The 23742-nt window shown below is 47.1% G+C and overlaps 1 protein-coding gene across 3 annotated transcripts in view; it reads right to left on the bottom strand.

Annotated features, from left to right (window-relative positions):
* Positions 1-23742, bottom strand: part of LOC133348875 (breakpoint cluster region protein-like) — a 125772-nt gene that overhangs the window by 30308 nt on the left and 71722 nt on the right. For all 3 annotated transcript variants that reach the window (XM_061561950.1, XM_061561947.1, XM_061561949.1), the window contains exons 11-16: positions 20578-20697; positions 17347-17422; positions 17042-17146; positions 14834-14908; positions 12974-13071; positions 10875-11006 (exon numbers count right to left, since the gene is read on the bottom strand). In XM_061561950.1, coding sequence (XP_061417934.1) covers positions 10875-11006; positions 12974-13071; positions 14834-14908; positions 17042-17146; positions 17347-17422; positions 20578-20697 — 606 coding nt within the window. The remainder of the gene's footprint in view (positions 1-10874; positions 11007-12973; positions 13072-14833; positions 14909-17041; positions 17147-17346; positions 17423-20577; positions 20698-23742) is intronic.

Below are 23742 nucleotides of genomic sequence, written 5' to 3'. Positions count from 1 at the left end.
TCTTCTTCTCGGCCTTAATGGAGCGAAAAAAACGAACAGATTCGTCGTCCAGAAGAGTCGGCAACACTTCCAAGGCCTCAGCATCGGTCCATCTCGCAGAACGGACCGCCGCTAAAAATCTGCAGGCGAAAGCGCTCCAGTCGCCCCCAATGGCGAATTCCTTGACCGTGGTGAGATGGCGACTCCGACTTCGCTTCACTCCGCCCTCCGCCGATGGTTCCTCCGGAGGCAAATTCAAAATGGCGTCGAATCGCGGCGTGGTCAAGATGGCGGATTCCCGCTGCGGCACGCGCAAGATGGCGGCCTCCTGCCGCGTGGCCCATGGCGCCGGGAGTGAAGAACCCGTGGCGGCCTGTGGAGCACTCTCCGCTCTCTCCGTCGCCGTGCTTGGGGTGACGAGATGACACAATTGGCCCAGGGCGTCCTTGAGAGTCTCCAGTTGCTCAGCCACCTGCAGCCATCGCCGATCAGCGTCTGATGGTGTCGGCGGCCCTGACACTGTGGCTACATCTTCCACTCCCGTCCCCGCACTCGTTTCAGCAGGGCTCTCCTCCACCACCCTGGCAGGATCCATGTTTGGAGGGAAGTCTTCGTCTTCCGACGAAGAAGCCGATGCCGGCGCTGGAACATTTTTCTTTCTCACTTGTTTCGACATGCCGTTGCACTTCCGACACCAATGTAATAAAGGACTCGACCACGATGTCTGGCTTGGTGTCCTTTATTCGGTTCTTCTCTCTTAACCCGCACGGCTGTCCTTCTATAAGACTCTATACTGACACTGATACTGCTCTCCTGCAGTTTCTCCCCTCGTCGTTCTCTCAGCCTCTCTCTCCTCTCGTCGCTCTCGTAGCCTCTCCCTCACACACAGCCTCGCCGGCTGTGTTCCCCGCAGCTCCTCGTCCGCCTTCTCTCCAGCCGCCCCACCGCTGTCTTCTCTCGCAGCTCCGCTGGCTGCTCCCTTAGCTGGCCACCGCTGGCCGCCGCTGCCACCCCTTGGCTTTGCCCACGTGGCCTTACTCTGGTCCAGTCCCACTCGTTCTGCCTTCCTCTTCCGGTCTCCTCCCTTAAGAACCTTAACCTTTCCTCCCACGTCACCTAACTCCACCTCTCCGTGACGTCACATCCGGGAGGTCGCCCGCGCCCGCATTACACAAGTATAGGGCGAGCAGGGCCATTTACCGGACCTTAAGTCGGCGCCGTGTGCGGTAAACGCCCGTCAGCTTGTGCCAATTCGAGCATCAAGAAGATTCGTTTGCAAGGGGGGTTAAACACGAGGTGGCCAAAAGCTGGTTGTTTTTAGCCACGGCTCAGGTTTTCCCCAAATCCAACACGCAGCCCCGCGCACATTCGTTCTTGCACTTTGTCATCAACTTTACGTGAATCAGAATATGTATTTATACTGGAGGAATCAGATGAGTTATAAAACTATTTTTTCTCACATGTCCAGCGTGACAGAGAGAGGCCGACAAAAGTTCTCGACAGGAACAAATGCGTCCGGTTCGTCGAAAAACATGCACGATAGACATTTATTGTTGTCATGAATCTACTGCTGGATGGAGCCCTCCCACACGCTCTCTTGTTCACGGGAGTTGTCTGACCGTACTTCGCCCATGAAATACTTCCGAGTTAACACGCGCGCCAGAGAGAGCGTTGCAATGAGAATCCACGCACGTGCGTGATTTTTCTTCCTTATTCCCCAGGTGGGTGGGGGGAGTTGAGACTTACAAGCAATCGAGAACTCTGGTTCAGCGAGATGATGCCGCGTACACACAAACAGACGCTCGCGCAGCCTCCAGCCGGCTCGGGCGAAGAGTGGCAGTTTTTAATGCGACTGCAAAACGTCCACAGAGGAACCACACGTGCCAAGGTTGTTTGGCGATCGTGTCCACACAGGGCGCATCACACGAAAACGCAAGAGTGATGAAACGTGCCCTCTGCAGCACACTCATACCCCATCACTCTAGAATTGCTTACAACAGCACCGAGCTGACATGAATCACATTCGTATTGATCATAGCCAGTTATCATTCACCACTGTCTATCCACTGCTGGAGGAAGGCCTTCCCAGGAGCTCATGCTCACTCCACGTGGCAGGCCCACAAATAGTTTTTGTTCACCGAGCAATATCAACAATAACACCTTTTATTCTATTGGGATAATACAGTGCATAGAAATCATCGCCCCCCTATTAGCAGACTCGTGTATGCACAGGACAATTGTGTGATCAATCGAGTTTGCTGTTTATGTAACAAAAACAGAAGCGTTAAATTACAGAAGTAAAAGATTTCAGTTTAACACGTAGGCTTTCGCGACCAATGTTATTCATAATCAACGTTTTTGGGTTTAGATCGCGTTATTTATAAATGTGTCGTAACCCTCCACCACCCGACACGGCCAATCAGTAAAAATGTGTCACGTTGACAAAGACAAATAGTTCACTGCTTTCGCCAGAATGGCGAATTGCCCGATGATGCTGGTTGCAATTACCAGCGAAACGTCGTACTCAAATTGTAAATGTTGTGGCTTCAACACACCGGTGGGCTAAAGCAGTGAACTATTTGTCTTTGTCAACATGACACATTTTTACTGATTGGCCGTGTCGGGTGGTGGAGGGTTACGACACATTTATAAATAACGCGATCTAAACCCAAAAACGTTGATTATGAATAAAAGATTTTAGCTTGGCATAGTTAAACCTAACCCAAGGATTCCTGAATACTAATTTATATATGTTGTACAATATTATGGATATCATGTCACAAGACAAAAAAGCTATTTGGAATTCTCGCATATAAGCAGTGCAAATCCCCGTGTTAGACAATGGCTCAAAGAAGTGGACACCACAGAACAACTACGGAGATCTTTTCAAGTGACCTCTGATTAACTAAGTAGGGGGCAGCACTTTCAATTTTTAGAGCTAAAAGGCTGGAAAAGTAAATTCCGAATTTTTGTTACTACAATGGGTGTTTTTTTTTTCTCTGCAGTACTTGGTGAACGGTTACACTTTACTAAAATGTAATCCATTTTCTAATTACTTCTCCGTAACCAAAGAGGGATGTCGGATAGGGAGGGAGGGGTAAGAGGATCTGGAATGGAAGGACTCCAGCCCACAGAGCCACGCAGCTCTTAAAACGTTGGTAAACGAGTGATAAGCCCTGCTGGGAAATTCTTGGAACAGCCCAGCACCGCTCTCGTCTGCTTTCCAGCAGCCGTGAGAACGACGCATCCGAAGCCTCGTTTGCTCTTGAGACTGCAGAGGGTTAGCACCGGGGCAAACGAAAGTTCCATATTTAATTTGCAACATTTTCTTTTTTCAACTACGCGGACCGCCCGATCATTCCCCCAACCGGTCGGTAGGACCCAAGTCCGGCTCGTCTCGGCATCGGCCGCCAAAAACATTAACGGCTTGGGTGGTTCTTTGCCTGCAAACACAATATGTGGGCCACAGAGAAGGCTTCTGAAATACATTTTCTCCCATGCTCCTATCCGGCACCCCCCACTCACCTCCCCACCCCAGGCAGCAAGCCAGCCGCACTACGGACTGTCAGGACATGTAGAAATTGAAAATGATCTTCCAGGCTAAATATTTGTGCACGGCCGAAGTGGATGGGTTGATGAAGCGTTGCGAGAGGGGAGAAAGGGGGTGGAGGTGGGCCCCGTTTGGTTATTCGCCTCGTTACAAAATTCACGCAGCAGAAATGTCCAAATAATTTTGCACAAAAACTTAGTTTTGTTTTTATTACGGTCACGGTGCTGCCCTGCGATGTCTTGCTTAGACCACTGCTGGCAGAGGAGCCTCCACCAGAGGAGTCTCCACCAGAGGAGTCTCCACCAGAGGAGCCTCCACCAAAGGAGCCTCCACCAGAGGGAGTTCAAGAAAGCCCCTCCATTCGAGAGCATTCCACCTACTTTTCCACACCGGCCAAACGTCTTGGAAGAGGTGGGAGTACCCACGCTTTACCCCACCACCAGAGACATGTTGGTGGGAGTACCCACGCTTTACCCCACCATACGGGAGCTGACAATGGACTGACTCGGGTGCACTCATGTACACTGCCGGTTGGACAGAGGCGGGGGCGGAGGGGGATTTAAGAAACTTGCACCAATTTCAACTCCCACGCCAGGATATCGAATCGAACCTCCGGATTGCAAATCAAGTGCCGCTAACCGTGTCACCACGGCGGTGTCATGATACAATTCACGAAAAAGAATACGGCAGCATGTCAGAATTATTTTTTCACGTAAATGTTCGTATAACTCGGGCTCTTCAGAACTAAAAAAAACGTGTTTTTTAAATAATGTTTGGTAAATTGGCATGAAGCTTGAAAAAGTATAAAAAAAAACAGCAAGCTAATGCAGACTTTCTGGTTTGACGATGACGAGTCTGTCTGAGCGACGCCGTGAACCCAGACCTGGAAACAGGAAATGGTCCAGGTCCTCAACGCACCCCTAACGCCCACGGTCTAGTTCAAGAAACCTGAGTCAGGGTTTTATGAGACGGGAAAAGTTTAAGGGGGTGACTCATTATAACCAACACGAATGACCGCAAAGGGTCAAAGACCAATGTAAAAGTAAGATCGTCTTGATTTTTAGGTTATACCGTACCTTACATGCAGTATGCATCTCACGGTGCCAGAATAGAGGTGCCATTTGGGATAATTACTCCAAAAGGAAGTGACTACAGACAAAATACAATGCACTGCAGACAACACACTCTGAACGAGAATAAACAACACTCAAAAGATCAATTGCAACTGAAGACCGCTCTCTTTTTTGTCCATTTCATTTGAGTTATTTATATGCCGTCTAAAAGTAACGTCTTAATTATTTGTCTGAAATTAATTAATTTTCTGTGAATTCATGAATTGTCCCCCAGTAAGCTGCTTCTACACAACTCCGATGCCAAAACACCGCCATGCCCACTATGAAACTTCCTTTGCCAGTGGCAAAATATAGTAATAGGTTTTTACCCTTTCAACTGGTACAAAAACTGCTTACCCCGAGCTCTCAATACTCTGATAGTGCGCTGTTTTTGAGTTGCACGCTATTTGGCATCATCTGGTCCAACACCAATGGAGACTAGGCTCTAAGAAAAGCTGTCTCGGGTGTGGACCAATCAACATCAAGGACAGTGCGTATCATTATCATTATCAGAGTTGTTTCTTTTTGTTTGCATTTTGACTGCTTGTGTTGTGGTTATTGCAAACATGATGCCTTGTATAAAGGTCAGTTTTTGTACCAGTTGAAAGGGTAAAAACCTATCACTATATTTTGCCACTGGTAAAGGAGGTCTCATAGTGTAAATGCTTACACCCGAGCTCTCAATACTCTGATAGTGCGCTGTTTTTGAGTTGCACGCTATTTGGCATCATCTGGTCCAACACCAATGAAGACTAGGCTCTAAGAAAAGCTGTCTCGGGTGTGGACCAATCAACATCAAGGACAGTGCATATCATTATCATTATCAGAGTTGTTTCTTTTTGTTTGCATTTTGACTGCTTGTGTTGTGGTTATTGCAAACATGATCCCTTGTATAAAGGTGTCAGTTTTTGTACCAGTTGAAAGGGAAAAAAACAATTTGTACACCGCCATGCCCGTTCACTGAAGACGTGTCCACTCTCACGTTTCAAACAATCCATGACTCACGGAGCCAACCAGCAAAGCGAGCGGCAAGACTGGTACCGCGAGGTGACTGATTGCACAATGGATTTTACAACCACACCGTCAGTGTGCCAGCGTCTCGAGATAACATTGTGCTCACACCAGAGGTGTGGACTCGAGTCATGTGACTTGGACTCGAGTCAGACTCGAGTCATGAATTTGATGACTTGAGACTCGACTTGGACTTGCATAACAATGACTTTGTCCCACCTCTGAGGTGTGGACTCGAGTCATGTGACTTGGACTCGAGTCAGACTCGAGTCATGAATTTGATGACTTGAGACTCGACTTGGACTTGCATAACAATGACTTTGTCCCACCTCTGGCTCACACGTGCTGTTAAATTAATTCATTTTTTTAAAAAACGACATCACACCGCGTAGGCAAACAGACACGTGACCTAAGCGATGTGGCAATACGTTTCTAAACATAATTTCATCACTACAATGACACCGTCTCGTATTCAAATAAAACAAAGCAGATCTTATTTCACTAACCGTGCTCACGAAAGAAAATAATGATCGCCGCGAGCGCAAACACATTTCGAAAGTTTGCGGAATCATTATTTAATTACTTTAATATAATTTATGATATTCTTGGTTCTTTCGGTAAAGTCACGTAGAAGGAAAACAAGAACACAATAAATAAATGTAAAAATATAAAATTCTCACGACGTTTCGACTGCAACACAAGCAATCATCATCAGATTGCTTGTGTTGCAGTCGAAACGTCGTGAGAATTTGATTGTTTTATATATTAATTTTATATTTATTTTATTGTTTCCCTTCGACGTCACTTTACCGAAAGAACCAAGAACATGAATCCCTGCAGTCACGAAAGCTTTAAATCAAAATGTAATATTTATGATGTTTATTATTATTATTAAATTTGTTTACCCAGAAAATCAGTAAGGTCCAGCGAGATAATGCAGTTGGGGGCGATAATTGTTACGTGTTGCCAATTTAAGAAATTGCAAGCAATTTTTCTTATTTGGCAATTTGAACCGTGGCCTACTCTTTTTTTCCCAACACCGTCACGGGTTCTTTTACGTCCAATGTGAAACAGGCGGCACGCATTGTTACGGTGAACACACCTGCGGCATTAACCAGAACCAGCCAGGTGGCTCAGCTGCAGCGCGAGCGACTCGCAAATTGAAAAGGTTGCGAATTCAAACCTCGGCTGCATAATATGTTTACCACTTTTGGTGGGGAATTCAACAGTAGTTGTGCTATGAATGAACGGACTCAGCTCAACCGTAACAAATGCGGAATTTCCACCGATGGCTCAGCTTGTGTAAACGGAAGATGAGCACCAACTTCAATTGCTCATCCATAAGAGGGTTTTTTTGGTTAGATCGCGTAAATTTATGATATTGGTCGCGAAAGCCTACGTGTTAAACCTTCAATTGCTCCAAAACTTTGTTTTTTTATATCAACCAGGGCGGCCGTGGGGCTTGAACCACAAACGCCTGGCCATTTCACCGCCCCGGCGTAATATAGTAATAATAATAATCTCATACAGTGGGTGTTCACCGGCTGAAATATAGAAATACTCAGATGTTTATATCCATGTGTTGCTTGGAATGAGGCACATAGGCAACGTTGAAGCGGCTGGAAATCCTATCGTGAAACAGAATTCCCCAGAGACACATCCTTGACGCTCACGCTGCTGAAAAGACTGTGAATCAGAGGCTGAGTCGGTATTATATTTTTAGTGCTCAATGAAGGGCTACTATTCGAGTCAGAGGAAAGCGGATGGCCATATCTGGATATTTTTAACGCCGCGCACGCACACATGCCAGCAGATGCTATTTTGACGAGGGCAAGGATTCGGCAATTATAAATCAAACACCCAATCACGCTGCCAAGACGGGAAATTAAAACCGCTAATGCACTTAGGGCACCTTGATTTTCACTTAGGGATTTTTTTACCAACGGATTAGGTAAGTTTGAGACCGCTAATGAGAGTCCAATTTTTTATTATATATATAATATACATTTTGAAACACAAAATAGAACTTCAGGCATGCTTACATCAGCAGCACATTGACTACGAGCCTCTGGCTAAATCACCCTCAATGCGTTGGCTGCTCGCCAGGCCTCATGAAGATAAGCAGAGATGAGCCTGGTTCCTCCTCGGATGGGAAGCTGCCTGGGAATACCGAGCGAACCTAAGCTGCAAGGTTCCCAAGAGATGTCACTACAGCAACGAAATGTTGAATCCATCTGTGTGGAGCTTTGAGTGGTAACCCCCTTTTAAGTGTGGTAATTTGGGTTTTTTCCAAGTACTCCCTACTCCAGTTTCCTCCCATTTGAAGCTTGAATGTTCATTAATAGAAATGGCCAAAACATCCCAATGTAACATGAGCCTTCTTAAAAATAGTCTTTAAGACGCAGTGAGGCTTTCCTGCCTAAAGGTCCATGCTAATATGATGATAAACGCAGCCCTCAACACGATGGCACGTATTTTCCGATGTCTTTGCATGACAGCAATTGTAACACCACGGCTGAAACAGTATTGCGAAGGCATGAATTGTGACAATTCGAGATCAAACTGCGGGTGCATTAACCGTGAACGCGCCACCCCACCTGCTTCCGCTGGACGTTAAATAGATTCCCGTGACGTTACTAAAAAAAAGAGTAGGCCCATGCACGCCAGCGTCATGATCCAAATTCACTAACATGGGTCAATAACTCTCAGATTACTTAATTGGGGAAAACTACAATGCAGCATCTCTGCCTACCCGAAGACAAATGTCCATCGTAGGCTTGTGCTGCGACCACCTTGTACAATAAAGGGACAGCTGCCACCAGGGGGTCCCCTAGGCGAGACAGCAGCAAGGCTTTGGAATGGTTGAGGTGAGATGTGTGTTATAAGGTGCTTTGATATTCTGGGGCATTTAAGCAAGTATTCTCCATATATATATAAAAGGCAAAGTTGTGAATATGTGTGTCTGTTCAAAATGTTTAGCGTACTTCCCGACATGCAACAAACTTGAAATTTGCCATGTGGGTACTTTCCAGACTGTACACCGTGAAATGTTTTATAAAAATACAGTTTTTGGGGGGGGGAGCTCAATAAAGCATAGATTTTTTGCACGGCAAGTGAGCTGTGACGGCACATCTGTCACGTGACCCGCGCATGTGGAAGCGTAACGCATTGTCGTGTATTGGTTAGCGCGCCGCGCTACGAACCCGGCGACCCGAGTTCGATTCCCGCTCATGGCCACCACCGGTGACGATTATTTTAACTGGTCCTGGGCCTCCCCTAGGTCGCCTCAGCCTCAAACGAGTAACTGGTCTGCTGTGTGGACAAAGGCGGCCGGGCGTGGCGAATCCAAGTCCCGGGCGAAGCCGGGTAGTAAAGCTAGTCTATAATAAAATATAGTTTTCCTTATTTGATGGCTGATGCTGTGAACACCTTGTGCTGCATAAGGGCAGCTTCCACCAGGGGTCCCCTGGGCTAGATGCAGCAGGGCAATGGAATGGCTGATATGGGATGTGTGAAATAAACACTTAGGGATGCTGGGGCATTTCAGCGCTCGACAAATACAAATCAGTATTCCTCATTGCTACTATAATAGCCCAGAAATGTGTGTAACGCGCGTGACGTCACTCCACATGCCGCCGCACCCCCCCCCCCCGTCATTAATAATAAAATAATCATATAATCATGAAGGTCGAGCGGAAAGATGTTTTTTTTTCGCAAAGTCGCTTCAAATATGACGACGTTTTTTTACAGAAAGTCAAAAATACATCTACGCAGCACAGTGCTACATCCGTACGTGACGTCACTGCAAAAGAGCCCCCCCTCATTAATATTCATGAGCAGGTGGACTTTTACACTTACGCAGGTGGAGCGGAAATAAAACATTTTTTTCTCAAATTCGCTTTAAGTTTGACGTTTCTTCATTGATAGTGAATGTAATACATAATTCTACGCAGCAACAAAGTGGATTTGGTGTCTTTATTTATTTCTTCAGCACTTGAGTCAAAAGGTAAGTCTAATTGATGCTTCTACATTATGGTAAAATAGACATTTCTTGGTGATTTCCCACATATTGCATCGATTTCCAATTTATTTCAACCCCAGCGACCGAAAGTAGAAGAGAATAAAGTATCAGAGCAGTGAATTTGAACAAATTGAAGGTCAGTTATATACAGTGCTACAGTGACATCAAGTGAGGTGTTTTATGTTGTAGTTTTGTGCAAGAATCACTGCCATTAATATAGTGCTACAGTGAACTGCAGTGAAGTGTTTGATGACGTACTTTCGTGCAAGATTCACTGCCATTAAATTGACACAACATACAATTATACTTTGCTCGATTTTTTTTCGTAAATATTACAGCTTCCGTCCTAGGACGGGCAAAGAAGCTAGTGATTATTATTTGCAGGCTGGCGCTGTGTACACCGTGTGCTGCATAGGGACAGCTGCCATCAGGGGGTCTCCTGGGCAACACTGCAGCAGAGCAATGTAATGATGGTTGAGATGAGATGTGATGCAAGGTGCTTTGTTGAGTGGCCGAGACATTGAAGCGAGCGCACCGTGCGTGGAAATTGTCACCCTCATCTCTGAACCACCGACACAACGGCAGGGCGATTCTGTATCGAGATGTTAACTACCTCGCCTGGTATACCCTGTCGTCGGTATATTTTGAATTTGCACGTTCTCCCCGTAGTCACGTGGGTTTTTCTCCGGGTCCTCCGGTTTTTCCCTCCACATTTAGAAACAACATGTGTTTAGTGTATTTGGCTGCTTTAAATTTCCACGTAATGAGCCACTTCATTGAGCTATCATTTGTGGCCAGATCGTTTCTGAAAAAGTCATACAGATAGTGTCCGAGTTACGATGGTCCGACTTACGATATTTCTATGTTACGATGGCGATAGCGATACGACAAAATTGTAAAATATTTTAAATTTTGCGCGGCAGGCAAACGCAGCAGCGTACGAATCTTGGTGAGTACAGTACAATATTATACGTTACGATACGTTCAATGCATGTATGATACGTAGCTATTTGGCTGCTGCTATACATTTCCACGTGGTAAGCCACTTCTCGTTGAGTTATCATTTGCGATAGCCAGGTTCGCTTCGGAAAAAACATCTACGTGGCTCAGTCGGCCTCAACTGGTAAAATAAAAAGCAGTGAGCTCGTTCAGCCGTGAGGGGTGGGGGGGGTCACGCAAGGCCCGGCACCTGCTCCCTCACCTGCACCTGTCCCTTGCCCAGGATGAGGTCGCTGGTCTGGGTGTCGCCCTTGCTCAGCTTGCCCTTCTCGTGGCGCTTCTCGTAGCACAGGATGCGCAGGCTCTGCGAACCCTCCAGCTCGATCTCAAACTCCTGACGGGGAGGGGGGGGCAACACACGCGCGTCAATTTCCGAGTGTGTTGCTTGTTTGTGGGCGCCACAGTGGCGAGATGTCAACTGCTTTGTTGCATACAGCGTTGGTGTACGGTGCTTTTTCTGCAATATTTTGCTGTCTTTTCTTGGATTTTCTGTTTGCACATAGTCACTTTAAGATGTTTTCTTGTTCATGTTTTAGTTTTTTAAATCCTTTATATTGAGTTCGCTTGCTTGCTTGCGTGCTTGCGTGCTTGCTTGCTTACGACCGTGCAAATCTTTCGGTCGTTTTTTAACCCACTTCCCGTGATCCAATCGAGCCGACATTTTGCACACAGACTCGTGCGAGACAATTAATGTTCGTGAACATTTTTTTCCAAAATTTTACACTGTTTAGGGAAAACAAATGAAATATTTAATTACCAATTGCTTAATACTGGCAGACAATCATCTGACCCATAGGTGGCAGCCATCTCAAGCCAGAGGACGAGAGGACTCTAGCCGCCACGCATATAAAGGATTTATAGTGAAAAACTTTGTTTTTACGGGTTATACTTATTTGTTTGTTGCGGTTGCACCCGATTCAAGAGCCGAATGGCTCACAGGGCTATACCTAATAAACGAAACTTGAAACTTGACCTTTGCCTGGTGTACAGGAGGGCATGGCTTCGATCCCGACCCTGACGCCTGCTGTATATTTGTAGTCTGCGTGTATCTCTCTCCCCGTGGTCGCGTGAAGTTTTATCCGGGTCCTCCGGTTTTTCCGTCCACATTTAGAATCAATGTGCGTTTCAAGCGTTTGGCTGCCAGAAATTAACACGCGATAAGCCACTTCGTTGAGCTGTCATTTATGGCCAGGTCCCATCTGAAAAAGAGCTATATAGCTCAGTGGGCCTTAACCTGGTAAAATAGAAATAGTTTAAATATCGTTTTTTGTTTAAGTTTTTGTTTCAAAAGCAATCGCCCACGCTTTCGACCAAAATGGCAAGCGTCATTGGCTCAAGATTCCCCTCCATCCTATCCCATCTAATCTCACTCCCCTACCGGACGAGTATGTGTAAGTCTACGGGTGTGTACTTAAGTTCCTGCCCAGTCGCAAATATATGTAGGTGCAACACAGTCAGTCAGTCGGCAAGTTTCATGTGGAGTGGTAAAGTGTGGTGACTCCCACCCCTGCCGAAGTAATTGGTCAGCGTGGAAGAATAGACCAAATGCCGACTCTTAGAGGGGGTACTATACAGCTCCCTCGAGTGGAGGCCCTTCTGCCAGAAGTGCCATGAGCAAGCAATTGCAGGGGCTGCACCTTTGCATACCTGAAATTCGACTCAATAACACATTTAAATATTTTAGTTTATGGTCAAAGCCTGCAAATGAACTGCAAGAATAAATCACAGGATTTTAAGTGCAACAGGTTTTTTTTTTTTGCCGTTTGGGAACGACGCAAAGGAAGGATGTTCCTGAAATCGGTCACACGGCCGGAGCATCGAATGTCCGGATTGCCCAACGGCCGCCCCCCTCCCCCTCACTGTTCCCCACGCTCAATCGAGTGTTGATATCGGTCATGTGGCCTTGTCGTATTACGTAACCCTGTTACTGCTTAGACGGAAAAAAAACACAAGAGCCGATTTAAAGCTTTCGTGACTGCAGGGATTCATCTTCTTGGTTCTTTCGGTAAAGTCACGTAAAATGGAAACAATAAAAATTATAAAATAAAACATATTATGTTTTATTATTATGTTTTATTTTATTATTTTTATTGTTTCCATTCTACGTGACTTTACCGAAAGAACCAAGAAGATGAACACAAGAGCCGTTTAGCATTTATGCGATCTGACCCAACCAAAGAAACACCAAAATATTGGTCGTGAAAGCCTACGCGTTAAATCGAGCGTCGCAATTGCATCAAGGCCGACGGGCAATCAAGGCCCATGAGATATTGCAGGGCTGAGGGCCTTTGCCGTCGTTACCTCATTCCATTCGGGCTCGGTGGTGTCCCTGGAGGCTCGCGTTCGAGCTTTGTTCACGAAATAGCCGTAGGAGTCCAGTTCCAGTGAGCAGTAGAGATCTGTGGTGGAGGGAACGTGATTGCAAACGTTCAATTTACCAAAACAATGCAATCCACAAGTGTTTGCATGTATTTGTAATAATAGCAGGCTGGGAGGCCCAGTGGCAGAAAGAGTGGCTTGCAACCTCCAGAGGGTTTGCGAGTTCAGATCCTGCTTTGGGGGTTTGACTCGACGAATCATCCCCCCTCCCGGGGGGTCGGTAAAACGGCTACCACTGTGCGGGCAAGTCAACAGTAGTTTTTTCCGGTGAATAGACTTGTCCCCGCCCCCCCTGCCACCATGAAGGAATGTGGAATTTCCACTCCTGGCTTCAGGGGCTGTGAAGAAGGAGATGAGCACCTCCTCGATGCTCATCGGAGAAGGGAATAACTTTTGCAACGAAATCACGCGGCGTTTAACAAAACGTGACAACGGTTCTTCTGGGTGCGCCACGATCGCCGAATGTCGGCACGCGCAAGGCGGCCGGCACGCCGTCGAATCGGCATAGGTTCGTCATTATACGGCGGTTTATTTTTTGTTTGTTATTGCATCAAGGGGCTCTGGCAAAATGTGGAACATTGCAATCATACAACACGATAAAGCAGTTTACTGCACCAGTACACGGAACGTTTGCAAATGCAATAATGCGAGGCGTATTCAGCTCCCTAAATGGCATCACGGCTGCCGTTATTGCCAAATTAGATTTTGTGCATGCTCGCAATCCCACAACACCACTGGCGTGACAATAGATTGCGTCAATATTTTTCTTATCGCGATGTGTTTACTTTACTGCGTTCTACGAACATTCGCGAGGACGGCCCTAAGGCAGGACCCTAATAATCAAAAAGGTCTTTGAATCAACGACGTTCTCCTGGACAAGAAAGAAATAATAAAATGCTTGTAAAAAAATGAAGCACTGCGTTTGAAGAAAAATGTAAGCATTTACCAAATTAATGGTAATTTAGAGCGCATTGTCAATCCACTGCCATGTCAGTAATAGTCGTTATTTAACCATGCTTCACCACACTGGTCAGTGTGGGAAGGTGAACTCGTGAGGGTGGAGGGTGAGCGGGCGTCTGGGACTGGTTTAAATATCAATCGCCACCAATGTTGGCCGTGGCCAGGAATGAATCTCAGGTCCCCAGGTTCATTTGACGGTGCGCTAACCACTGCAGCGCCACCGCTGCAACCCAATGACTCAACCAAGATCACAACTCATTAAAAACAACTGGAAAGTTGGTGAAGTGCAGATTTTCATCGCAACGTAATTACCACCGATTAATCCAGATCCTCAAGAGCCACGAAAAGGACGAGGCCCACACTTTGTTTAATTGACTCTCGACGCACCGGGCTGCACAGCGGCCAGCGGGGCGGTGAGGAAAGCGCCGCTATTGTGCTCGTCCGCACTTCAATGCAGCCATGTCTATGCTCCCCGCCGCCTTCACCAACTCAGTGTGACCAAGTGAATTCCAACAACGGCCGAGCAGGGGCCGAGCGAGTGATCTTGCGGGTGAGCGAGTGATGAAGTGAGTGAATGAGCGAGTGAACGAGCAACTGATCGCGCGGGTGATCACGTGAGTGATTGAGCGAGTGATCGGGTGATCGAGCGAGTGATCGAGTGAGTGATCGCGTGGGTGAGCAAGTGATGGCGCAAGTGATCGGGAGATTAAGCGAGTGAGCGAATGATGGCGCGGGTGCATGTACAACGTGCGCACATCCACCGCCGCCACTGCCATCGCTATCGCAGCGGCAGCAGGCGGCCGATGCGAGTGACCCACGTACTCGCGGCCTCGGAGAATCCCGAAGCGGAGTGGACGATGACATGGAGGAAGCCGTAGAGGCCCGGAGACTCGTCGTCTGTGGGGAGAGGGAAGGAGACAGCGTCACGTCTCAGTCAAACAAAGACAAAGATGCTCCATATAGCCTTAACAGACTGTTGGGGCAAGTGCTGATAGCGAGCACCTATGAAGGCCGGCACGGCACACGAGGGGGTGGGTGGCCAGCACCACGCCCGGCCGCCTTTGTCTCCCCAGTGGTGATGTTTACACGCCACACCAGGTACTCATTTGAGGCTGAATGGACCTAGGGGAGGCCCATGACCGGTTGAGTTAATCGTCACCGGTGTTGGCTGTGAGCGGGAATCGAATTCGGGTCGACTAGTGCGCTGCGTTACCGCTCCCCACACACACACACCTCCCTTTTACGTTCTTTCTCTTTTCTTTTCCCAAGCTCTTCGGAAAGTAATGCTGCTCTTGCTCATTTCAAGAAACGTATCAACTCTTATCTATCACAACTTTTATGGTGCTGGTTGTTGCTGCCCATCTGGCATTTTGGGTCTTTGGGCTCTGTGCTTAGCGATTGCGTACAATTTTTTTTTAAGTCCGATCATGTAAGTGTATGCGAGTCTATGCATCTGAATTTAAGCCTATGGGATCCTGTAAAGTGGGAGTCTATGGGTCTGTACATATGCCTACGGAAGATACGCGGAACACAAGTATTGTGGAGAGAGACAACTTCCAACCCCCATGCACTCATGGACTTCTGGCTTCGTAAGCAGAAGAAGCAGAAGTTCAAGTCGCTCACTGTTGCCCAAATATCTCAAACGCACTGCGGCCGTATGCAAGATCGTTTTAGCATTTTACAAGCAAAGCAGAAACAAGATTACACGCACGTTATTTTTAAATTCACCCCCGACCATTTGATAATTCTTTCCATGTTTAGGGTGCTGGATTTTTAGCGGTGGCGGGGGTCTCTCTGCGGGCTTTGCGGACCCCTGCCGTACGTCACACCGATATTACACTGCAACGTTTAACCCAGGCATGTCCAAAGTCCAGCCCGTGGGCCAATCACGGCCCGCGGGCAGATTTCATGCGGCCCGCAGCTTCGGTCTTATAACGTGTTATTTTTATGGCTCGCTAGCTCTGTCAGAATAAATACATCATAAAACTCATGGAAATGTAAGGTATTCTATACAGTTTGTTCAATGTTATCTGACTGAATGAAAGGCAGAATTGCGTTTTTAGAGTTGTTCACGTCTGCCTGAGTAGCTTATATTTGGTTACATTGTCATTTGAAAAATAAAGGTAATTGTGACAATGAAAATTGTTTTACAACGATGTGTATTTCCACGTAACTTTTGTGGTTAAAACAATGTCAGAAGGAACTATTGGCCCCCGGGCATCTTCACCTTATCAAATGTGGCCCTCTTTGCAAAAAGTTTGGACACCCCTGGTTTAACCTATCAAAACAGATGCGCGGAGTTTCAAGAGATGCAAGTGGTTTTTTAATGAGAACGCTGGGAAATACGTGGCGCGCTATCGCTCGGTGGCGGACAAGCCATTCGGGGACAGAGTGAGATTTGGTCGAACGGTACTCCGAGGGAATTTATTATTACGCGATTCCATCATTCAGTGAAAAATGTCATTCGTATTTCAGATAAAAAAAAAAAAATACTTAGACATCCGGAAATGAGATGTTCAAAGTCCTATGACATGTAAAACAACGTTATAAATATCAGCCGATTCCTGGAGTGGTCTAGCAAGCACAACCCTCTCACCATACAGGCTCAACCAATGTTCAGGAATATTACCCATTCCCCTTCCCAATATTTGTACCCCCTCATTTATTTTGCAACCGAGTGACCCTGCCTTTGCTTGTAAGTTTATATCCAAGCATTTACAACTCAAATCCCTGGGTTTTAAAACCTACTTTCAAAAACTGATTTGACAAAGTGTTGCTCAGCTTGCTTTCGCTACGGCTTATTATTTTCATACTTGGGATAGGAAACAACCTCTCGCTCTTGCTGTGGCGACAAGTTGCGTGGCTCATCCAAACACCCAGGTCCAAGACCCCGGGGTTAATTGTACAATGACAACGGACTTGTTAGCCGATAATTACAATCAAGATTACATCGCGCAATTACAACCCCCGGGTCCGCCAGCGAGCCCTGGAAAACAGCGAGTGAGGAACTACGCTTCGGCGAGTTCTGACCGTCCTTGTTGCTTGTGAGCGGGATGTTGTGAACCATCTGGAGCTTCATGCAGGATGAGGTGAGGAGCTGCAGCTCCACCGAGCTCAGAGAAAAGCTGTCGGTGCCTGCAGCGGACAAGCAACGTGGACAAGCAGGTTTTTACGGAGCGTGCACAAATCTGTTCGATCCACCAAACCCTTGCGCCTCCACAGTTTGCCGGATTTACACGAGCGCGAGCCGTCGCCGCCACCACCACCGCGCTCCGATGAGTACGCACAAAAGGCGGACGGGGGTGGGGGGCGACACGGTGGTCTCTGTGACGTACATTTCTTCTGTTGTTCCTGAATGGCCTCCCTCCACTCGGCTCGCTCGTAGTCCGACGATAGGAGGAAGGTGTAAGGCTGGTGGTGGGGGGGGGGGGATAGAGGGGGGGAGAGTCAGAGATGCAGGAGTGCATCAGACTTTTCAACGCTGATGCGTCATTTTGCATCATAGATAAGCACGTAGAAACAAAATATATATGAAAAAATTACACACAACCAGTGACACAGCTTTCGAATGTGTAGGTGGTGCAACTGCATCGGGGTCCGTGATATATGAAGGAGGCGTATTGTCTGCTCATATATTTTGTAAATCAGAGTCTTCACAACGATGGCAATGGTTATTTTGTGCAGGTTTTCAGTTGTGCTGAATATCCCCTCCGATGTGTTGTCGGCTTGAACCGCGATCTGTTCGGAAATGAAGTCCAACGTTTCGCTCCACGCGCTGGAATGACGTCCGATGTTTCGTTCCATGTGCCCAGGAGTTTCGGTCCCCGAAGACGTTCAAAGCGTTTGGAGCGAAAGGGAATTTACATTTCTGAACGAGCATCCAGCAAGTTAGTTGCCTCGCCTGGTATACATGAGGTCGTGGGTTCGATCCCGACCACGACGCCTGTGTTATGTTTGGAGTTTGCATCTCTCTCCCTGTGGCCATGTGAATTTTTCTCCGAGTCCTCTGGCTTTTCCCTCCACATTTATAAACATTCGTTTAGAGTATTTGGCTGCTATAAATTTGCACGTGATAAGCCACTTCGTTGAACTATCATTTGTGGTCAGGTTGCTTCAGGGGGCCTTACCTGGTAAAATAGAAAAAAAATGTAGCGGAACGTAGGACACCACGCCGAACCACATGCGTTAAAATCGGATCAGAGATCAACTAATTGTTCACCATGCCCCAATGTCAGTCGCAGTCAATTAACTTCACGATTACGGAGCAATCGAATCTTGGGGTCTTTACAATGTGGCATCGCATAGTGGCGTAAGCGTGGTTGGCATGGATGCTGGTGCAGGGAATAAAACTAAAAAACGTAACTACTTTTTATTTTACCAGCTAAGGCCCACTGAGCTACATAACTCTAAGGGCATGTTTCTGAATGTGAAGGGAAAAACCAGAGGACTCGGAGAAAAATCCACTGCGACGACAGGGAGAACACGCAAACTCCAAATATACATCGGGCGTTAGGGTCGTGATCGAACCCACGACCTCCTGTATGCCAGGCGAGGTAGTTAACATCTCCTAGCCACCGTGGCACCCTGGTAGCCCCACTGTTCAATCCCCCCCCCCACCCCATTCCATGGGCTCCCCTAGCTCATGGGCCCTGGGGCAGTTGCACCGCCTGCACGCTCGAAAGCCACACCGCTGACATCACACATGCGAACTACTGGACATCTGTGAAAAAGAGATTTATAGCACATCAGATTCCTCCAGTATAAATAAATATTCATGATTTATGTATAAAACAACAAAAGCAAGCAAGCCTCTCTGGTCAGACACTTCTGTCGTAACGAAAGGTAAATGGGTTTTGAGCAGAGATCTCAACTGCGTTGATAATGAGCAGAAACACACCGATGCACGCCGTGCCACGAAGCGGCGAGAACGATTTTTTTGAAAGCAAAGCCTTTTATTGTTATTGTTTGTCAAAGCTGTTTACACTGTTGGCTCATTAGTAGACCCAGAGCACACGGACCGTTCCACTGCTGCCAAAGCCCCTCCTTGTTTAGAGAACAGAAGAGCCGTAACATGCACGTGTTGGGACATTCGTTTTCATTTGCTTCTACATACCCCTAGTGCGTTTTCCACTGGAAGAATCCGACGAGCTATGAAGCTCTTTTTCACACATGTCCAGTAGGGGCACGGGGTAAAGACGTTACAACGACAAACAATACAAGCACACGACGCAAGTGCCAAGCACGAGAAAGGCAAACGAAATCGCACAAACACATACAGATAGCAGTAGTGTCAAGCCGCACCTTACCATAATAAAGGCTCAGTCCTTTGTTATGTAGAATAGCCGTAGTGTCAAGCCGCACCTTACCATAATAAAGGCTCAGTCCTTTGTTATGTAGACTAGCCGTAGTGTCAAGCCGCACCTTACCATAATAAAGGCTCAGTCCTTTGTTATGTAGACTAGCCGTAGTGTCAAGCCGCACCTTACCATAATAAAGGCTCAGTCCTTTGTTATGTAGAATAGCCGTAGTGTCAAGCCGCACCTTACCATAATAAAGGCTCAGTCCTTTGTTATGTAGACTAGCCGTAGTGTCAAGCCGCACCTTACCATAATAAAGGCTCAGTCCTTTGTTATGTAGACTAGCCGTAGTCTCAAGCCGCACCTTACCATAATAATAAAAGTGGGCCTGCCCTGGCCCATCCCCCTCCCCTCAACCAGTATATATACGGGGTAGTATCTCTTGGAATCTCTCATTTACTTGATACAGCAAGCGTGCTGTGACGGTTCCACCTGAAGACGGAAGCTTGTGTTGCCTCCGAAACGTGATTTTTATTTTATTTTTATTTTACTTTTATTAATTTAGATTTTTTTACCTACGTGACTTTACCGAAAAAACCTAAGAATATGAATACTTGCAGTCACGAAAGCTTCAAATCTAGAACATACAGAGAGACCTAAACCATCCCCATCCTAACTGACAAAACCCCACCGAGGTCTCAACTTCTTTTACAGAAGCGACCTGGGCCCACAAATGACAGCCCAACAAAAGCGGCCCATCGCGTGGACATCTACCGGGTGGCTCATGAGTCTGGCCTCATAAGGAAGAACAACTCAATCATATTGTTTTGTTTCTGCAGGCCCAAGATGTATCCGAGAAAGGAACAACGAGTCCAGATAATTCTGCTCGTAGGAAATCGGCGTCAGAGGGAGGTCGCCGTTGAATGTAACAGACTGCATCCAGACCGCGAGCCAACAACGCAGAGCTGTTTTAGCAAACTTGTTGCAAAGTTCAGGGAAACGGGATCCATACAAGATAAACCACGCAGTGGACTGTCGAGGAGATCCACCGACGATGACACACCCACTGAAATTCCTCGCTCATTTTAGCACAAGTCCCAAAAAGTTTGTGAAGAAAATTACGCAAATAAAAGCGTTATCATTGCCCTTTTTGTATTATTTTTCCAATGATTCCAGACTTATGCGCCACCCTGTAGAGCAGCGAAAGAATCTAAAACAAAAATGAAATCTCAATGCGTGTTCCTGTGACCGGCACGTGGGCCGGCGTACCTTGCCGTGCTTCGTGTGGAGCCTCAGCGGCATGCTGGGTGACGTCAGCAGCAGCAGCGACTCCTGCTCCGACAGCTTCTTCTTCAACCGCTCCAACGAGCGGCTGTTCTTGTTCGCTTTCTGTCAGCCGAGGGGCGGGGGAGGGTAGACCCAGGGTCAATGTGGCAGAGGGTGGAGAAGGTAGGCAGGGTCAGGGTGGCAGAGGGTGGAGAGGGTAGGTGGAGGGTGAGGAGAGTAGGCGGGGGGCTGTTCTAATTGCACTATTCACTGAAGATGTTAGCCCGAGAATCAAACTCGTCGGGTTCATAGAACTCAGATTGCCGCCGTGCGTTGAGTAACTTTGTGATCCGCCCGTGCTGGACATCTGTGAAAAAGAGCTTCATAGCTCATCGGATTCCTCCGGCACAAGTAATTATTCTACACGATTCTGTTAACCGTCACGTCGCCGCTCGCCCCCGAGTGCCATTAGCCTTCGGGCAACATCGACGACAACAACCTACGCAAGGACATGACATGGGGGAGAGGAAAACCTCTAAACACTTTCACCCCGAACGCAAATAACAACACGTGCGTCACGTCATGCTCGCACGACCTGCGCATGAGGACAGGTTTATGTAAAATGCATTGGGGCTGCGAGGATGAGGAGGAAGGCCCGGACAACCCGCCCCGTGATTGTGCCCCTTTCATGTGTAAACGAAGAGCCATCCGTCTTTTAGGGCGCGCAGCAAATGCCGCGGAAGATGCTAAAATAAATATATATTTTTATCGCTAATTTGAGCGAGCTTTATCAAAGCGGAAAAGCGCACGCGTGGGGATATATATAATATTCCTATAATATATATTCCTATATATATTGCTCCGTGCGTGGTTTTCCGCTTTGATATGGCTCGCTCAAATGAGCGATTTTAAAATTCCCTTTGGAGTTGTAAATGGCTCTGTGGCTGCGGCGAAATGGCTCAGGCAGCTCTTACAGTGGGACGGTTAATTGTACCCGGAGGCTTTCACGACCGACATTATGACGATTCGTAATTGGTTTCTTCCTGGGTTATATCGCGAAGGTGTTCTGTGGATTTTTTGTTTTCGTACAATAACCCTCCAGCCACCCAACGGAGCCAATCAATATCAAGTCGTCACGTCATGGGGCAAACATGCCGATTGATGTGGCTTTTCGGTAAAACCGGAGGAGAAAAAGTTGAAAAGCAAGCAAGGGTTTTGCCAATTCTGTCCAACGTTCGGAGCAGAATCAGAATATTTATTTATACTGGAGAAATCCTATGAGCTATAAAGCTCTTTTTCACAGATGTCCAGTCGGGGTGGGTAAGGACGTTACAGCAACAAACAATACAAAAACACGATAGGAGTAGGAAGTACAAGAAAGGTAAACAAATCGCCCAAACACGTGCAAATAAAACTAAACTATCCCCATCCTACTAGGCAAAGCCCACTGAGGTATTAATTTATTTTTCAATAGCGACCTGGCCACAAATGATAGCTCAACAAAGTGGCTCATCATTTGGACATTCATAGCAGCAAAAATATCTAAATTGTCTTAACGCAAGTTCATAACCGTGGAGGGGAAAAGCCGGAGGACTCGGAGAAAAATATCCACGCAACCACGAGGAGAGAGACATGCAAACTCCAAATATACGGCAGGCGTCAGGGTCGGGATCGAGCCCACAACCTTCTGGAGGTTTACAACCAGCACTATCTGGTGTTAACAAAGCTCGGTATTCGCCCATGACGTGACAACTTGATTCCATGCGCTCTGCCGGGTGGTGAAAAGGTGATGGTTAAAAACGTACATTATATACTGCATAATCTAACGTAAAGTTGTAGGTTCGAATCCAGGCCGTGGGGTCGACTTAGCGGAGACCCTTCCGCCAGCAGTTGCATGAGCAATAAACTGCAGGGCTAATTCTTGATTTGTTTATTTTAAACCAGACACTTATATAGCAAAGCCATCAGTAAGTTGTTCTACTTTATGGCTGTGGCTGCCACCCTAGGAATGTGATATTCCCATCACTGGCCAAGGGCCATCAGAAGTAATGCGCTCCAGCCCACACCTCGTGTGAGAAGCCAAAACTTTTTTGGAATGAGATAAAAAAAAAGAATGACCAACTACACACTAAAACGTTCTTTATCTGCCGTGTTAGGCTACGAAATAAAACCATACCCGCTACTCTTCCATCTTATAGAGAGCTTAATTGTATCTCTGTAAATGCACCTTTGTTACCTCTGCCCAACACGTGACCAACCCATTTAATTCTCACCCACTCCCTTACGTTCTCGATAATACCACTCATCCCCCGCTGATGTATGCATGTTGAACTTCTTTCGCACCCGTAAGAATTTTTTTGGTTTAGATCGCATAAATATATAAATGTGTCGTTGAACCTGCCACCACCCGACACAGCCAACTAGTAAGGGTTGTCACGTAAACAGAACATGCCAATTCGTCACTAGTACAGCACACCAGTGTGTTGGAAAGCCAAGCCACAACATTTATAATCTGAGTACGACGTTTCGCCAGCAATTACAACTAGCTTCATCAGGCGACAGCCAGAATTGTGGAGAAGTCCACCCGTTTCGTTCCTTATATAGAGGCGTAGATGTGGTGACCACACTTCTGCGCTCTTGTGCAACTGCGCTAATCGGAGGTCTTCGCAACATCCATCTAAGCACTCACCTTCCGTTCCTTCAAGCCACTCTTTATTTCTTGAAGCAAATAACCCCACCGGGGATTAAACTCAGCAGCGTCGCTCCCAAATGCGAAAACCTCGCAGGACCCTCCTGCAAAAGGTTCCCGACGTTCGGCGAGTCTTTCCGACGTGAAAACAACGGCGAGCGATTCCAAGTCATCCTGTTGGCCGCGAGTGCCCTCTACTGGTACGTGACCTCTACTGGTACGTGACCTCTACTGGTACGTGACCCTCCCCCTCTCCACTGGCACCGATGTACCCTCGGTACACGGTAACGGATGGGCTCACGGCTGGCCAGACAATTAGTGCGAGCGATACCGTGGACAAATGCCTCACTCTCCTCTCCGAACACCGACCGTGACCCTCACAGTTGCCGTGATGGAGGAGCGACTCTCACGTATGCCGTGCCCTACGTTTGCACGATCGCGTGAAGTGTGGGATCTGGAACGCCTCTCCATCACGGCAA

Source organism: Lethenteron reissneri, chromosome 28 (genome assembly GCF_015708825.2).
Source record: "Lethenteron reissneri isolate LAM-NWPU_2019-01 chromosome 28, ASM1570882v1, whole genome shotgun sequence".
NCBI classification, from domain to species: Eukaryota; Metazoa; Chordata; class Hyperoartia; order Petromyzontiformes; family Petromyzontidae; genus Lethenteron; species Lethenteron reissneri.
The sequence above is the reverse complement of the archived record's forward strand: the minus strand, read 5'-3'. Positions and strand labels throughout refer to the sequence as shown.